The sequence below is a fragment of the Aythya fuligula genome, chromosome 25, assembly GCF_009819795.1.
Source record: "Aythya fuligula isolate bAytFul2 chromosome 25, bAytFul2.pri, whole genome shotgun sequence".
Lineage (NCBI taxonomy): Eukaryota > Metazoa > Chordata > Aves > Anseriformes > Anatidae > Aythya > Aythya fuligula.
The window spans coordinates 1,790,729-1,809,274 of record NC_045583.1 but is presented as its reverse complement, the minus strand read 5'-3'; the positions used below and the strand labels follow the sequence as shown (position 1 = coordinate 1,809,274).

Here is an 18,546-nt window from a genome sequence, read left to right as displayed (position 1 = left end):
GATACCCACATCGGTTTCCATTGCTTTGACATCTCTCCAGCGCTAATTAAAACCTGGAGTGCTGCTGCTTTTATTTCATTTTCTTGTTTAGAAAAACAGCCCTTCGCGGTTCTAACAGCAGACCGTGTTTTTTCAGACCTGGGTCCCCTGCAGGGTCCCTCAGACTGAAGCCAAGAAAAGCGCCTCGGCGGCACGCGATGTTCTGGACTCGCGTTCCCCCTGCGAACCAGCAGGAATTTTAAATGAGCATCTATTCATATGTCTATCAGTACTGGATTAATTAGTAAATAATCATAAGCATTCTCCTCTCCTCGCTGTTGTTCTTCTGTGATTAGAGGGCTATCACTGCTTCAAAATGGTTGCCTGAAAAGCCCTGAAGCAGAAAAGCTCAGCACCCAGCAGCAAGTCCGAGTGCCACGTGATGACTTCTGTCAGCAACTGGGTCTGAAATCCACGCTTTAATCGGGGCTGGGATCCTACCGAGTAAGCCCCCTGGCTACAGCCCAGCAAAGCACTTAGCAGGTGTTTCTCCTTACGCACATCAGCGGACCCTTGACTTCACTGGGCCTTTGGGATTTTGATTTTAAGCACACACTGAAACACTTCTCACTGAAACACTTCTGAAGGGGTGCCAGCACAGTGCCAAGCACCAGCACCTTGCAGGGTGAGTGCTCAGCACAGGCTGGGGCTCTGCACACCAGACCCTGTGCACCCAAAGGGGCTGCACCACACCAGGCAGCCCCCAGCCCCCCACCATGCCCCTGGGAGCGGCTGCCAGCAGGGGCTCCTGGAAATAAGCAATCACAGGAGTTCAGCTAGCAGATTTACCAGGTCCTTTCCTGCATGTTTGAGCGCTTTAGATGATTTATCTGCTCAGAAAAGGATTATTTTTGAGCCTCCCTTTGCCAAAAATGTAAGCCTTATCAAATGGAAATCAGAATCCATTCTTCGGATCAGCAGCCTGGATCAAAGCTGAGGTGGAAAGGAGGTCACAGGAAATGCAGACACTTTCATGAATATTTGCCTTGCTGCTTCTTAAGCTTTACCTCTGAAGGTCTGATCTCAGACAAGCCAGGTGCCTTTGCACCCCACTGCCCGCTTCCAGCTTCTAACAAAGGCAGCAACACAGCCAAAACAATGTGAAAGTGTTAATTTGGCTTCTCTAAAATATTACTTTTGAAAATGGCTTTTCAATATTTTGCAAACATTGAAAAACATTAACACATGTGATCAATATTCAGCTGGCCATTGTAGTAGCAAAAAAATTGTCAGGTCAAAAATTTTGGTTGTCTGCATCACTTCTAACCCAGAGCAGTTTATTCCTCAGCCAGCTTCGTGCAGATGAAGGTAATATCTCTGGCAGAAGATTCACACAATAAGAACAAAACACAGAAAAACTTCAACATTTTGAATATGGAGAAAAAAAGAATTTTGTATGCCCCCCCCTTTTCTGCCATTGGCAGAAATACAAAGAGCTGTTTCCCTCTCAGCTGTGTGTTCTGAGAAACTGGGCAATGTCTGCAAACTCAGAGTTATCCAAGTAAGAAGTGCTATAAAATTGTGAGGTTTCATCAATACCAAACCCATCATTTGATTGAACTCTATTTGAATGCTATTACATGGATTTATTGCTTGCCATTTAAACATTTCCTATGTTCCTATTTATACTGGCTTGTATTATCCCCTACTACATCATTCCAGGTTGTGCTACTTTTTGCACATTATTTCTCAAACAGAGAAATAGTACAGCTAAAAATGCATTATCTAACATTTATTATGGTAGCTGAATGCTCATCTTTCCAACTAATTTAAAAATGAGTTTGTGTAACTTCATTCCCAGGTGAGCAGTAAGAATTTCCATGCTAAAAGGCTTCTTGGTCAGAAAAATACGAGCAGTGATTTTTAGAAGTGAAAAAAACTCTTTTTTCACTTGCTAGTCTGTCACCCACAACAAAACCAGAATTACTAATCTGTTTGACCCTGGATCTTGCTGTGAGCAAAGCTGGTCATATTTAAAAGATATGTCTTGGTTAACCTTATTCCTGCCTGTAACAGAAATAAAATTGTGTTCAACTCCACTACACTGAAGTTAGCATATTTGATGATACTGCACATTTTCCCAGCAGAGATGAAAGCCCAACAGTTCACTTGTTACACAAGCAAGAGGAATTGTATTTTCACCATCCGCACCATCTTCAGACAGTTTATCACTTTGACAAGTCAAGTGAGTGGAACTTGCTCTGTGGTTAGAGCCAGGGAAAGCACCGCTCCTTTCCGGTTCTGACCTCCAGCTGGAGAAGACCTCTAACAGCCAACTCCAGGAGCATCCCCACAGGCTGTGGTATGTTGCCTGCTGGGATGGAGTTGTAGGACTCAGTTAAAAATACCCCCTCTAGAAACTTGTGTTGGTAGTTAGCCAGGAAAAAAAAAGAAATAAGAACAAAGTCTGCTTTTCACTTTTCTTTCAGAAACTGAGGATCTTACACACAAGCAAGCATCCCTAAGCTGTATCCCAGGAAAACATCTGAATATCCAAAAAACCCCCGTAATAAACTGATCTTCCAGCCTGTTAGGAAGTGAGATCTCCATCATGCACATAGGATCCAATAGAACTCACAAAAACTCCCTGCTCCAAAACATGTTCACACAAATATTCTTTTTGAGCTGCCTAAGGAGCTTAGAGGAAAGATCTCCCATTCCTGAAGAACTTCATTTAACACTGGGCTATCCAAAAATACTAACTTAATTTACCTTCAGGCTATCAGCTCTTTCTTCTGCTCTGAGCAAGTTTAAGATAATGCAGCAATAAAAGCCCTCTTTGATATCAAAGGTCCGCACCGAGGATTTAGATCTGAATTCCAGGTTAGCCCTTAATGACACACACATGCACACCGAAAGCCTTCCCTTCAGCCAGCAGGCTACGTCCCACTAAGAGCAAGGCAGAAATAATGATCTTACCGTATTCAATAATTCAAAAAAAAATCCGATTAAGCATGCATACTAGGTACAGAATTTGTCTGCAGGTAACATTACGTTTAATCTGCTCCAAGATAAGAATAAATCTATTTCTGCCTACCAGCAGTTTCCTGTACACCAAGGGGTTTGGTGAGACAAGTGGGGTTGGAACTAACCTCACGCATGGCAGCACAACAGTGGATGCACGCGGAGCAGGGATGGAGGCAGCCGGGCACAGCACGAGGCAGACACAGGCCCAGCGGAGCCCAGCTGGGCTAGGAGGAGAGCAGCAAAATCACACTCATAAGGAATGGCCCTGCCTGGCCACAGGCACAGAAACAGCAGCCACAGAGCTTGTAGGGCAAAGCTCCCAGCCTGGGCCTTTTATCATCTCCCTCCCAGTCCAGGCCGTGCCAGCTGGTGCTGTAACACAACGATCTCACCTGGTGAATAGCTCAGAGAAGGCAGGTGGGACTAAAAAAAATAACGCAAGGCTCTTGGCTTTTGATGGCCATCCCTGCCATGCTCTGTTATGCACCTGTGTCAAATCCTAACAACTGGGAGCAGCAGTTTTCAATCCCCATTTGCACAAAAAATGAGTGACCGAGGTGCAGGCCCTGGGTGGAGCAGCCCTCGCATCCTTTGATGCAGCTGCAGGCTCTGAGCAGTGGTCAGCTGAGCCGCGATGGCCTCCCTGCCAGATTTCTCCTCCCTGCCCCCATGCCTACTAATAATAAAAAGGAATCATGATAGTGCAGGATTCATTCCCCAGACAATAGTGAGGCAGGCTGTATATTGCTTTATGGCTGTTGACTTGATTTAAAATGCACTCTTAAAAATGAAAGAACAACTCCTTAAATTTGCAGTAAATGTATAGTTCCACAGATCTGATTTACTGGTTATGAGCCACCAAAGAATTGCAATTGCAGTTTATTGTATTGTTGACTCTAGCAGCAAAAACCTCAGCAACACTGTAGCTTTGGAAACCATGAAAAACCTGATCGTTTTAGATTAATCATTTATTTCAGGTTGGTTGTTAGTTTTTTTGTTGTTGTTTTGTTTTCTTTTCTTTTCTTTTCTTTAATTGGTCCCTCAACTTCCAGGGGATAACGACGATTGCTTTGATGGTGACTGTTTAACCCAACGTGAGTGAGATCAAAGGCGTGCAGTTGGCTTGTGCTTTGCTCAGTTCAGAGCGTTTTAGCCTTGGTTGACTCATAATTGCAAGAATTCCCAACTGGCTGGAAGTGGAAGGAACTTGCTGCAGAGCACCAGGCGCAGCACAAGGTGCAGGAACCTGCCTGGGCTGCAGCACACAGCAGAGAGCATGCAGCAGAGCAGCAAGGAATCCATCTGCTTGCACAGAGCTCCTCGCTGTGAGCCCACTGTCCTCATTTCCCTCGCACCCTTGCCAGCAGTGAACGTGCTGCTCAGTTGCTCAGCACAAGCACGAGGCACAGCCTCAGCACCGGCACCAGCTCCCACCGCCACCGCGAGAACCGACAGAGGCAAAACACGCTGCAGGTTGCAGGCGGTGCAGCTGAACCGCTCTGCCTCTGTTCTCCTGAAGGCACAAACAAAGGCGAATCACGTGCAGCACTGTCTCACACGCAGCCGCTGATATACGCAGGCACACGAATTCATTTCTCTGCTCCCTGCTCCCGCAGCACCGCTTGCTGCCGCTACCGCACCTGCCGGCTCCAGGCAGCCCCGCGCTCACCGCGGCGTTGCTGGCCAGCTCGCCCTCGTGCACCCGGCTGGCCTCATCCCTAATCGGGAATGTGAACGCTAGACTCTCGTTACTTAGGTGTCTGGATGTTGATAATGTAGAATATGGCCAATTAAGCGCAGTCCCTGACGAGCTGCTGCAGGGAGCAGCATCGCAAACCGGCATTTTTGCCTTACTGTGCGAGGCGGTACGCACGGGGCGGGGAAGGGAACGCTGCACAATAAACTGAACCCAATCCAGTATCACCGCTGTCCTTCAAGGGTCTGTTCCCTCTACTACCATGTGTGATTTTTTCTTGATTCATTAAGGTCTGCTGAGCAGAAAATTTTGCAGCTGCTGGCTAGATAGCAGCACTGCTGGACAGCATCCACGGCTCTTTCCTCTTTTCTTTTGGAAAGAAGCGGCAGAATGCAGCTGCCTATGAGGCTTTATTTCAGGTTGGAAAATCTCCAAACACAGAGGGGAAAAAAACTGAGCACGCTGTAAATCAGTGATGGCCTTGAACCAAACCCCACGGGTTCCCAGCACCCACGGGCAGTGACAAACTGCAGCCGAGACAAGGACAGGGTCTGTCCATCACAGCGACGCCGCTGTGATGAGGGGCTCCGAGGACCCCACGAGGATGCAAACAGCACCCCTGGAAACTCTGCAGTGCTCCCCAAAGTGCAGCTAACGCAGGCTCCAGTCATCCTAAACAAGTCCCCCAACCCTTAAGAACTCCCAACACTGAACTTTCTTCAAAAGGTGCTTGAAAGTTACTCACGTTTTCCTTCAGGGCTTTCCTAGGCTAAAAACAAGGCAGCTTTTCCTATATCAAAATAAAATTTTCACTGGAAGTGTGATGATAAAAACAATTTAGATTACCCGTAATGAAGAACATTTCTGCCTCTAAAGTAGAAAACAGCACTTTTTTTTTCAATCTGTACAAACTTCAAGCAACTCCGTGGTCTCTCAGGAATTTCAAATTTATGGATGTTTTAAAATTTATTTACTTTAACATATATAACCCCTTTCATTTTATAGCCTGTCTCAGCTATGACAGCACAGAAACAGCTCTTCCTGGAGTATAGGCACACCATAACTGGTAAATGATAGTCAACACAGCCGAAAACATGGAGCAAATTTATATCTGCTGCATCAAATGGGTGGCGATGTGGCCGAGGAGGGAGCCCAGGTGGGGCCAGCAGAGGCTGGGGGGGGTTCAGGAGGGGGCTGCAGGGAAGGGGCCAGCCCCCAGCACTGCCTTGGCAGCGGCAACTCCTGAGCAAGATCCTTGAGCTCCTTCCCCTGCCACGCCTGCAGCACAAAGGCGTCTTAAAGAAAATGACAGATATTTTGTACTGGATTGATCGGACGAGATAGGAAGCGCCTCGCGCCTTCCCTCATTTATTCACCTCTGACTACGTATTTTGTGCACTTAGGTGCTGCGGCGAGAAGCCCGCTATTAATCCTGGCGGGCGGACAGGCGGGGAGGTGGCTGGCTGGAGTTCTGGAGAAGCGCCGGAGTGATGGATAGACAGACAGACAAACTAAATCACTGGTACACTTTTATAAAAGTGATTTCCTTCAGGAATTTATAGCGCTTTATAAATACTTGCACAGCCTGATAAAGCACTTCTTCACAGCAAATGTTATCACATTCCTTCTCGAGCTGGGAGCTGGGAAGGCAGGGCTGAAGAGAGTTAGCCAAGGTCTGAAAGAGTTTTGAGAGAAGTGGTGAGATCCGAGCAGCTGTGTTTTCCAGGTTCTTTCAACCAGCACAGCACATATATAATTTTAAGGTTACCAAGACTGACCCTTTAGCATAATCTTATTAATGATCTTTCTTTAATCTACGCAGGCATTTTCACAAGCTTGGATCCAAAGCAAGGAAACTGCTGGCACAATCTATAGGACATAATGAGACTACAAAGCTACAATGTTACGGCAAGCTGTAATTTCAAGCAGCCAAGCTAGCTTTATTACTGCCACTGTCATTACAGAATGCTTATACAGCATGGCCATGAAGTCAATGAGATATTTAGATGCAGAATTAATGCAGGATAGCGCCCAGTGTAAAGAACAAACACAATAAATAAAACACACTGGAGAAGCACAGGATATAAATACAGAAGAAAATGGCAGAGCAAAAAGAAGATGCAAACTATATTTAAAATTGATATTTAATCCGCATAGCTCATTCCAGTGGCTTCTCTGCATATGTGGCTTTTTTAATGCTAGCAGGTTCGACTTTTCAGTAACAGAATGATAAAAAGTTGTTCAAAAAGTTTTAATAAAATGCTTAATTGGTTCATTAGAACCTAAAGAGATATTCCTAGAAAGCAAGAGAGAAAGGGAAAGGCAGAAAAAGAGTGAAAGAGACAGAGAGAGAGAAGATGCAAGCAAAAGAAGCAAAGAAAAAGAGAAGGAAAGAGAGAGGAGAAGGAATATTTTCACATCAGACTATTTGCAGTTAGCTTGCTTTTGACTTTCAGACTCTATTTAAAAATACAAAATTGGGAGCATTAAAAAAGAGTTCCCAAATTAGCTTTTTAATAGAGATCGAAAGTTAAAAGGGGGCCGAGTCATGGGGGAAAAGCTATTCAGGATCACAGCCAGGCCAGAGCTCGCAGAGAGGGAGGCCAGAGCACGCCTGGGCGAGAGCAGAGAGGCAGCTTTATGAAGCAATGACATTGGAAATCACAGAAAAATCTTTTATACCAGCTAAAGCCAAATGACATTTCTGGTTTTACTTTCTTCTGTGCATCTGCAAGAGGCAAAGAGCAAGTGGAGATATGGGAAGCATTTTTAAGGGTAAAGTTCTGAAGCCGTTTAGCAAAGACGGATTTCGGGCCCTTTGATGTGCCTAAATGCATCCAGCCACCCAAAGTTTCCCATGGAAGTTTTAGGACTCACTTTGTACGCAGCTCTGCATGTGCAGTTATAGTGCCTGTACTCTAACAGTTATAATGCACAGCTTCTGCCTGACCTCATCACCTGGCCCGAAGGGACTGAAACACAAAAATCGCTGCGGGGAATTGTTTTGGGGGAGGACCACCTGTGACCTGCCATCCAGAAAACTGTTTGGTCTTTAATAATACTGGCAGTGACTTATCGGGGATTAGGGGATGCTGAGGCAGAGGACCGATGGATCGGGGTGCTGCTCTCAGCTTCCAGGTTGTATTTCCCAGCTAGTCAGTCGGAGAGCCGAGGTGTGTGAGGATCTGTTGGTCGCTTGGTGGGTTGGCTGCGTTTGTTTTGGTTTCTTTTGGTGTGTTTGGTGCGTGTGTGCGAGTTTTAAAGGGAATTCGGGCCCGTTTTAGGAGCCTGTTACAGCACCGCCTCACGAAATCCCCGGGAAGCTGCCCCCGCTCGCTGCCGCCACCGCACGGCCCCGTTCCCCGGGGCTCCTGCACGGACCCCCCCACAGCCCACCCGGCTACCACCACCCCGCCGGGGGCTCCGCGGACACCCCCGGCCGCCGGGACCGGCCGGGGGGGGAGACACGGGGCGAGGAGACCCCCGGCTCTGAACCCCCCCGGCCCTGAGCCCCCCGGCTCTGAGCCCCCCCCGGCTCCGAGCTCCCCCCAGCGCACCCCGGCGCCCCCGGCTGTGCCCCCCCTCCCGGAGCTGTCCGCCGCCCGCGGTGCTGATGCCGCCCCCCCCGCCCCGCCCCGCGCCCCCCGCCCCGTTCCCCCCCCGCGCCCGCCCCCGCGGCTCCGCGCTCCCGGCAGCCGCATGGCAGCGGCGGCGCTCGGCGAGCGGCCGCGGCCGGCAGCGGCGGGGCGAGGCGCGGCGCCGAGCGGAGGAGGTGAGGTTGGGGGGGACACCGGGATGATGGAGGGGACGGCTCGGCTGCAGGCGGGGCCGGGGGGTGGGTGGTGGGGGGCTCGGGGTTGGAGCGGCTCTGCCCCCGCCGCGCCCCCATCCCCTCCCCTCCTCCCGGTGCCCGTGCCCGGGGTGCGCTCGGTGCCGCGGTCCCTGCCCCGCGCTGCCCGGCACGGCGGGGCTCGGCCGCTCCGCTCCCGGATTTGGTGCGGGGAGCCCCGCCGGTAGCCGGGGAGCCGGGCGAGGATGCCGGCACCGAGCGCCGGGAGCCCGACTCCTGGCCGCGGCTGAGAGGTGCCGAGGCGGCGAGGAGCGGTGAGAGCGGAGCGGGGCGAGAGGCAGCGGGGGGACGGGCGGGGGGACGGGCGGGGGGAAAGCAGCGAGGGCGAGGACCCGCTGCCGGTGCTCCAGCCCCCGCCGAGGGCTGCCGTGGCATCCCGGGGCCGGGGAGCGGCTCCCATCCTCGGAGCTGCCCGGCCCCGGTGCAGCCGGGCTGGGGCTGTCGGGGTCCGGCTGCGCCTCGCCCCCTGCCCCTGCCCTGCCCCCGGGGCCGCTCCGAGGGCAGGGGGCGGCCGGGGGCGGCTCGTGGCGGGGGGGGGGGGGGGGAGCAGCGGCGGCTGGAGAGGCTGGGGCTCGGCTGCGGTGAGAGAGCAGCTGTTTAGTCATCTCTCTATATATACTTCCACGATGATGATCGCGTTTTCTGATCGCTTCTGACTGCGTTTAGAGAGGGAGCCGAGAGGCAGGCAGCGCAGCTCACCTTTTTAGCCGGAGGAGCGACTGCTCCCCCTCTTCCTCCCCTTCCTCCGGCTGCCCAGGCTCAGCCCCGCTCCGGGGCGCCGAGCATCCTCCCGGCCAGGTAAGGCGTCCTGCGAGCCGGGTGCGGGGAGAAGTTCGCGTGCCTTCATCCTAAGCCTGTTGCTTTTGCCCCCAGATCTCTCCAGCTGGCTGAGGGAGCCAATGCTTTGCAGAAAGTTTTATTATCTGATGTGGCTGGGAAGGGAAAGGAATATGTGACCGAAAGAGGATATTGAAGCTCTGACATATTTTGCTTTTAAGCAAGAGCATCTTTGCTGTCTGAGCCTGACCCAACAAAAGATAGAAAAGGAAAGAACGAACGGTCTGAAGGCTCCTCGCCCCCCTTAGCATTGCATCTCATCGACAAACTCACATGCTTATCAGTCATTTTAAATCATCCCAGTCTGCTTCCAGAAAGGGAGACACGATGAGATTTTTATTTTGCTTCTGGTTTTGTGAGCTTCTGAAGAGGCACTTATTAAGTATGGCATTGCCAGTGGAAGTTAATGTGGTAAGAACCCATCGCTTATTTCTTGACCCTTTAGGTAAATAGAAATGACTGTTCTCTAAAGTTTTCCTCCAGAGCTGTATTGATCTAGCAGTGCATGCCAGGTTTTTGTTTTGAAACTGGGATCAAACCACGGTGGCAGCGAAGCCAGCTGGCGCTGCGACAGCCAGAGGTGGTCGGGAGGCAGCAGCCGGGGTCGGAGTCCTGGGGAGCCGGAGGGGTCAGGGCACAGCTTTTCTGTCAAAGTATCCGGAGTAAAAGGATCATTTTCTTCACAGATGCTGACTTTAAGTCAGAAGGAAGCAAATTATTTTGTGTACCAGGTCTTCTAAATGGCATCAACAGGCAACCGATCTTTTGTTAACTAGTTCCTTCCAAATTACATGTTGAAATTACAGTAATTAAAATTCAAAATGTGTGTGTAGGCAAATACATGCTTGTTAGAACTGAAGCGTGTCTGTTTCCTACACGAGCTGAACAGACTCAGTCAACTGTACGGTATATTTTGAGCCCAGGCAATTGGTCTCCAACCTAAAGAGAATGGGTAGCAGTTACCGAAACCCAGGCTTGGTGTGCAGAAAAGGAGGCTTCTTTCCATATTTTATGGATAAATTATTTAACTCCTTGTTGTTGCTGTTTGTTTCCTCGTTTGTACCTAGCATGGTTCATGCAGCTCTGAATTCCAAATCCAGTCCTACCTCTTTTAATTTTGTCTCATTTCGGGGCAGGGTGGAGTTTCAAAGATTCATGGATAAGAAAACACAAAACCTTTGTTTTAAGACATTTGATTATTCTTCTCCCTCTCAGTTCTTCCTTACAGACACCCAGTTTACAGCGGGAAAAAACATGTATTTTTGAGCATTTTGAGGATCAAAAGGGGCAGATTAATGCAACTTTGAAAATGAAGCACTAAGTTTTCTTAACCAGCTGCATTTCTTTGTCACAGAGGAATGGGATCTAAACTTCTATGAAGAATACCCTTCTCTTTTGTTTCAGTCTCCTGTCCATTTCATGGCTAAGATATTTATAGCTTCCCCACACATACTGCTAGCATAGAAAGACCCGTTTTATCTTTAAAAAATGATTTAAAAATGTGTAAGTCACTTATGAGTTACCAGTGCTTTATTAGAACAATTATAGGTGAAGTATTTATAGTGCCTCAGCAGCTAATGTAGGTAACCTGGAATTTACAACCAAAGTTATAAGTACAGAAGAGATTTCTAATAAGGTTCCCCAGAGAAATCAGGGAAGATGAGGATCCAGTGTCTTGTAGCTGCTCAGGTCACTGTACATTGCCAATCAGTCCTGGTAGAATGGCTGTGCTGGTGTCACTAATTGAAATTAAAAAGCACAGAAGACAGTTTACCAGCAGGGAAATTAGGGACAGGATGCATTATCTTTGTCTCTTCGCTGTTTGCCTGTGTATATTCAGTGGTTAATGAATGGGATGGCCGTCACTTCGCTGCCTCCTGTTTTGCAGTCCTGTTCTTAACGCAGTGTTTCATAAAAGTTAAAAATCCACCACTGCTGCTAAAAGAAATCGGCAGCTCTGCTGTCTAAGCCCCTGGAGATTGCCTTCCAGCTAAAGACTCGGGCATATTTTCAAAGTAGTGCAGAGAAAGTTTGCAGTGCTGTGCTCTGGCTCTTCCATAGAAAAAGGATTCTGGTCTCCAGGGCTGTCAGTCTGGCACGATTGATGCAACAAATTCACTCTTTAGGAGAAGGAGAAAAAATAGTGCATAGTAATATTGAACAATCCTTTATAGCAAAATGTTGTGGGATATTGGCTTGGTGTATAAGAAAAGTGTCTCCTTGGGATAAGCATCACTATGGATTATTGTATGCTTCATAATTACAAAACCTCTTCCAGCAGCAGTAAGATGCTTGCACGAGGGATTTCAGTTGTCCTTTAGATAGTAAAATTGCACAGAAAGATGCTCCACATTAAGGTGATGAATGTTAATGTGTCCTGAGGAGGAAGAGCATTTCTGGGAGCAGTTCAGTCATTTTCACCACAGATTGATTCCATCATTTTTTATTCAGTATTTTGATGGCTGTTGAAATCAATAATGCTGCAGCCTTACTGGCTGGAATGGCAGCTTTCATATAATTAAAAAAGTTCAGAGTAAAATCGCATAGAAGGCTATCATGTAGAGGATATAATTAGGCTTTGAGGGCCTGAGTCAGTGGAATCAATGGAATCTCCATTGATAAATTGACTTTTGATAGGGCCCCTAATGCATCTTATATGATAATGGTACCTTTCTCCAGACAATTTTATGGTGGAGTTTGAAAAACATTAGGGAAGTAAGAGTAAATACGAGTTAAAACACAAGTTAAATATTCTAAGAACCATCACCAAAGACCAAAAAGAAAAAGAAAATTCATGGCCAGATCAGAACCACAAATGAATGCTATAATTTCAAGAGAACGTTGATTTCCAGTGGTTGAGGATCTGGACAACTTGGGATATTTTTCGTCTAAAAATCAAGAGTGCATTGAACATATTTCACTTCAGCCTAATAGTCCTTCAGTTCTTAGCCTGAAGGACTTCTGTCTCTGCCTGCTAGGCAACAGCCAAGGTATCTTCCTGCTGGAAGAAACCTGTCCAAGTTTGGAGGCTTCCCCGTTCTGATTTTCTTGGTACTCAGCTGGTAGCATAATCCAGCGTGCACATCCTTCACTGACACATGACCCTGCTGGAAGGTCCATAAACTTGCACACGTGGGATTTAGCCTACTGATGCTCAGATATTCTGAGCAACATTCCTGCAAAAGTCAGAATTTTCCCCTGGGCCAGTGGAGGGTGCAAGATTTCACAACACTAAAACACATCCCTAAATCCAAGAGAGCAGCAAAATACTGCTGCTGAGCCCAGGTCTTTAATTAAAGGTGGAAGAAAATTAATGAAAACCAGAGAAGATTTTGTGCTTCTTTCAACTGACAATGTTCAGGTTCATTACATATCGAACTTTGTTAAGACTGGAAGCCCAGCTCAGGCCAATGGTGGCTTTTCATGACATGATTTTGCTGGGTGAACTGCAGGCTGATTTCACTGGAGCTCCCAGCTCTTTCTTGACAGCTGTAGTTAAATGGATGAGCACACGAGACTTACACCTGGGGAATCACGGATTAGTCTTGTTTGTAAGGAAGCAAATATAAATTACTGTGTTTATGCTACTTTTAAAATGCTTTTAATGAGGAATCATTTGCTATTCAAAATTTCAATCCATAATAATGCCATAACCTCGCTGAGCTGATTATCATGTGACTTGTTTAACATCATTCTTCAAACAGGAGACGAGGGCAAGCCGGTTGTTTTAAATTCTTGTGAACGTGCTGATCTATAACTCCAGCACAACGGAGCAAGACACCCTGCCTGACTTTGTGTTGTGTTTGGTTTTGTTCTGTGTTGCAGATGGAACTGATCTGACTTGGGACAGGTCTCCGAAGCAGCCGAAGTGTCTTCTCCAGTAGCAAGGCCTGGGGTCAGCATGGCAGCAGGGGTGGCAGCGTGGCTGCCCTTTGCCAGGGCAGCTGCCATAGGATGGATGCCAGTGGCCAACTGTCCCATGCCACTGGCTCCCACAGAGAAAAACAAGAGGCAGGACGAGCTGATCATTCTCAATGTGAGTGGCAGGCGGTTCCAGACCTGGAGGACTACACTTGAGAGATACCCGGACACTCTGCTGGGCAGCACCGAGAAGGAGTTCTTCTTCAACGAAGACACTAAGGAGTACTTCTTTGACCGGGACCCTGAGGTCTTCAGGTGCATCTTAAATTTTTATAGAACTGGCAAGCTGCACTATCCCAGGTACGAGTGCATCTCTGCCTACGATGAAGAGCTTGCCTTCTATGGGATCCTCCCTGAAATCATCGGGGACTGCTGCTACGAAGAGTACAAGGACAGAAAGCGGGAGAATGCAGAGCGGCTGATGGATGACAATGACTCAGAAAACAACCAAGAAGGGTCCATGCCATCCCTGAGCTTCCGGCAGACCATGTGGCGAGCCTTCGAGAACCCCCACACCAGCACCTTAGCCTTAGTCTTTTACTACGTCACCGGTTTCTTTATTGCTGTCTCTGTGATCACTAATGTCGTGGAAACTGTCCCTTGTGGCACGGTGCCTGGAAACAAGGAGCTTCCATGTGGGGAGAGATACGCTGTGGCTTTCTTTTGCTTGGACACGGCTTGTGTGATGATTTTCACAGTAGAGTATCTGTTGAGACTCTTTGCGGCCCCAAGTCGCTACAGGTTCATCAGAAGCGTGATGAGCATCATCGACGTGGTGGCCATCATGCCATACTACATTGGCTTGGTGATGACCAACAACGAGGATGTCAGTGGAGCCTTTGTGACACTAAGGGTTTTTAGGGTTTTCAGGATTTTCAAGTTCTCTCGCCATTCCCAAGGCTTAAGAATCTTGGGCTACACTTTGAAGAGCTGTGCCTCCGAGCTTGGCTTTCTCCTCTTTTCCCTCACTATGGCAATTATCATCTTTGCAACTGTGATGTTTTATGCAGAGAAAGGGTCCTCAGCAAGCAAATTCACCAGTATTCCTGCTTCCTTTTGGTACACTATTGTAACCATGACAACACTTGGGTGAGTATTACTTTTTTCTTACTGAGCAGCAGGCAAGCATGTACTGGGAGCTTGACTTCAGTTACTCCTAAGCATTTTTCTGGGTGCATGTTCCAAAAGGGAATGGAATTGTTAAGGACTTGTTTGTTCTTTGCCTGACAACTTCTGGATTTCATGCTTTTGAAAACCTGAATAAAACAGAAAAGGTACTTAAACCCACTTGACAAATGCTTGGCACAATGGTAGATGGATGCAGGAGAAGCAGGGCTGTGAACAGTAGGTCCTGTTTTGCACTCCTTTTGAAGCAAAGATAACACGAGTGGAAGGCAGTTGGCAACTGGAGCTTGTGGGTTTATTTTTCAGACATTCATTTGAGCCGTAGGTTTTACACAAAATTGCTGATGTATGTTTTGTCTCTTCTCACAATGTCGGTCACAGTTTCTTTGCTTGACATGCCAGGAATTACAGGTTGCTGAATTCAAATGGCTGTTCTGGGTTGCTATGCTCCTGAAGATGCTCAGTGGTCTCCAGGACATATATATATATTAAAAAAATATATATATTTTACTTAATTTAGCAACAAACAGGCTTCTTGTCTGTGCTAAGTGCTGAGTTTAAACACTAATAGCAGTATGCTATAGCAGTTGCACTAGAATTTCAAACACTCCTACGGACAGGTACAGAGGTAATGATATAGTCAAAGCAACAGATATGTAGCCTGTAGGGCACTGTTTTTTTCTATTTCATTTCTGTCTCACAGATATTTCTACTGAAATTATAGATCTGTGCTTTGAAAACCTTTGTCGGAATGGCCAACCCCTCACCCTGACAGGGTTACGTAAAAGAAAGTAGGCAATGCCCAAACTTTATAGCTACTTTGCAAAGAGTTTTCCCACTGGGGAGTTCACACAGTTCAGCACTCAGATGTAGACAATTCTCATCCCTGTAATATGGTGACAGGAATGACCACTTCTTCTCTAAGCTGCTTTTGATTTTAAACACTTCTCTGTGCCTATTAGGCATGGACAGGCTCACAGTAGCACTTTTAAATTATTAAAATCATAATTCAGCTGTCAGAAAGGCACAGAATCTGAGCATGTGACAACTGCAAGTCTGAATTTCTTCATTAAAAGAAAATGTGGATGTTTGTCATAGTCACTGGAAGATTTTCTGGTTTCTGTTTAACAACGACTGCACCTATCTTTCTGCCAACACACACGTGTACATTGTTATACCTTTGTCACAAGAAAGTTAGGATCAAGGAAACATTCAGGGTTGCTTGGGAACAAAACTTTGTTGTAAAATACATGCAGAATGTGCTCTAGAGTGCGATTAAGTCCCTGTTCCCGTCAGTGATGATTTGGTCTTGTTCTCTTTCCCTTCCTTTCTGAACACGCGGGTAGAGAAAACTGAGTGCTCCTGAGGACTTGAAGTGTCCTCAGTACACTGCAATCACCGAAATTATACATGAACGAGTGCTTTAAATGAGTTGACAAGAATTAAAAAAAAAAAAAAAAAAAAAACACAGACATTTAAACAGAGCTTTGTAAGAGTTCGTTGGAAAGGGATCTATAAGGAGATATCCAAACCTTAAACTTAAACTTGTGGTCTTACTGATTTGGGGCGCTTTGTTGCAGGATTTTCACTAAAAGAGGTGTCTCCGGCACACACTCTGTCAGCTCAGACTGCGTCGTTCTCACAGACTTACGAGACGTACAGAGACCTGGGCGATACCAGCCCCTGAGGAGAGCCTGTGCTCTCCGACAGCCTCTGCCTACCTCTGACCGCGTTCGTTGGGCACCGAGCACCTTCCTGACTGAGGACCAGAGGCCAAGCACTCTCTGCTGGCTTGCCCCAAACCCTCGCTAGACAGAGAAGTTGCTCCTCTGAGCTATCAGCCCCTGATTCCTGCTCCCTGTGTCCCTCCAAGAGGCACGCTGGGGTGGCAGCGGTGCAGCCATGCGCCCCCAGCACCAGCTCATCCCCGGCTGAGCTCCACGGCACCGAAATGAATGAGCGGCAGCGATGAAACCTCCTGGCCCTGGGGCATCCCCATCTTCCTGCCTTGCACCCTGTGGTGTGGGTGGTTAACACCCCCTGCTCCCCTTCATCTGCCCATAAAACCTTTCCGCTTTTTCAAATTGGCATTTTCACCCAATATTTCATCTGCTTCTCTCTTCAGAAATCGTTTAAGTGTGTTTGGAAGGATCTTGTTCCTAATGAGAGCGCTGGCAATGCCCGTCTCGCGGAGGCTGCCAAAACCGCAGCCAGAGTCCCCCCCATGCTCCCTGCTCCATCAGACTTCACCTCCTTAGCAGGTGCCCATTAGCAGCTTCCATTTCAGCCATGCTCAGAGCTTTTATAATTATCTTAAATATTGTCTGCTATTTGTCTTTAAAATGTAGCCGGTATTTAAAACAAGAAATTATAAAGTGCAAGGGTTTTTAACTCAAATGCATACACACCTGTATATACATAAATATTTTTGTTTTGAACCCTGAAACATTTAAATCCAGATAATTGAGCATTTTCCTGACACTGTAATTTCTTTCTGTGACAGAGTGCTTTATAAAAGCAATTTGTAACGTGTAGGATAACTTTTCCCGTGTTACCGAGACATTAAAAAATTAGCTCAATTTATATAAAAGGGAAAAGTTTACTTACTATGAGAAAACAAGGCTATCATTAGGAAAGCATTAACAGATGTTCCAGTTGACTAATGTTAATAATTAAAATAAAAAATCCAAGCCAGATATTTGCTGCTGTAAATTAAATTCATTCAGTTGAAACCAAGGAAGCTGTGGTAGTTTGTCTGAGCTAGCCTCTGTGCCATAGCCTAGTACACGATAGTAATATAGAATTTTCCAAAAGGGTTCTTCCTCTGAGCAAAAGGCACAGAAACAACACTAAAAATGAAAATCCTTCATTTTTTTTTAATTTTATTTTTGCTTCTGTAGCTCAGAATTTCGCTCTGAGGTGTTCTCTCCCATCCTCCCAAGATAACTATGGCTCTGACTGTCCTGGCTCCTTGCAGTTTCGCATCAGCTTTGTTTCGGTGCAAGCCTGTTCATTTTGGTGGAGCCCCGCTCGTTCTCCAGGGCTGGAGGCTTTACCTCGCTCCCTGCAGAGGCACATTCAGGGCAGGGCTGTTCAGAAGCCTGAGGGACGTGGCTGTAGTGCAGCAGTGAGCTCTGCTTTCCCCAGCCCCCCGCAGAACAGGGCCTTACCCTGCTGCTTCTCAGCCAGAGCTAAGTGGCCGCGTTACCGAGCATCTGAGTCATGATTCATATTAAATATATATACACCGTGATTTCCTGGGCTCCTGATCAAGCTGCCTGTCTTCCTGAAGCACACACGAGCACGGTTGTCCCATTACCACCACAAATAGGGCTGGACCTGGGTGCGCACAGCCCCACAAACTCTCCTGCTGTGCCGCGAGGCAGGCGCTGCTCTGCCAGGTTCCTACAGATACAACTCGATTCCCAGATTGACCCATAAAGGAAAAGCAAGAAAATGCATTTCTTCTGGAGGGTGAAGCACCGCGTATAATAGAGTACGTGCAGCTTGTGGTGGCACTGCTCTGCGGATCGGGGAGCCGAGCTCTGAGAAATGACGGACAACTTGCCAGCTCCTTAGGTAGCTAACGGCCCAAGGAGAAAGGTACAACAGCTTTTCGGGAATGGGAAACAAAGCAAAGGAATTAAATTATACTGACCCTGCGTCTCTGATCCCTGTGCTGTGCTCATCAGCCCTGGTTTAACAGAGGCTGTTTTTAATTTAGCACGATTTAAATTTTGCTCAGGAGGTTTTATAATGAAAGCATTATTCTTGGGTGCATCTTAAATCAATCTGAATTACCGAAACAACTATTCAAAATTAATTCAAAACCAGCTATCCAATTCATGCAGAAACATTCTCCTCGAGAGGCCAGCAGCTACCCACCTTCTCTCCTGCCCTTGGTTCAAGCACCAGTCAAATAAATGTTTGGTTTGCCACCCCCCTCCTTCTGCAGGAGGCCCTGGCCTCCCCAGCCCCAGGAGCACGCTGCCAGTCCCCATCAGCAGCATTTCCGCCCCCCTCTTGCTTTTAACTAACTCGATATGCAGTAGCCATCAGTTTTACATCTATATTGAGACAGTTTAATTATCATAAATGGTGTTACTTTGTT

General features: G+C 47.3%; 1 protein-coding gene across 4 annotated transcripts in view; it reads left to right on the top strand.

Annotated features, from left to right (window-relative positions):
- Nucleotides 1-8,423: 8,423 nt before the first annotated feature.
- Nucleotides 8,424-18,546, top strand: part of KCND3 (potassium voltage-gated channel subfamily D member 3) — a 108,281-nt gene continuing 98,158 nt past the window's right edge. For 2 of the 4 annotated variants that reach the window (XM_032203187.1, XM_032203184.1), the window contains exons 1-2: nucleotides 8,424-8,474; nucleotides 13,215-14,399. In XM_032203187.1, coding sequence (XP_032059078.1) covers nucleotides 13,291-14,399 — 1,109 coding nt within the window. In that variant the 5' untranslated portion in view covers nucleotides 8,424-8,474; nucleotides 13,215-13,290. Of the gene's footprint in view, nucleotides 8,475-8,760; nucleotides 8,807-9,781; nucleotides 9,801-13,214; nucleotides 14,400-18,546 lie in introns of those variants that run through there. The other 2 variants (XM_032203185.1, XM_032203186.1) reach the window with 2 other exon arrangements.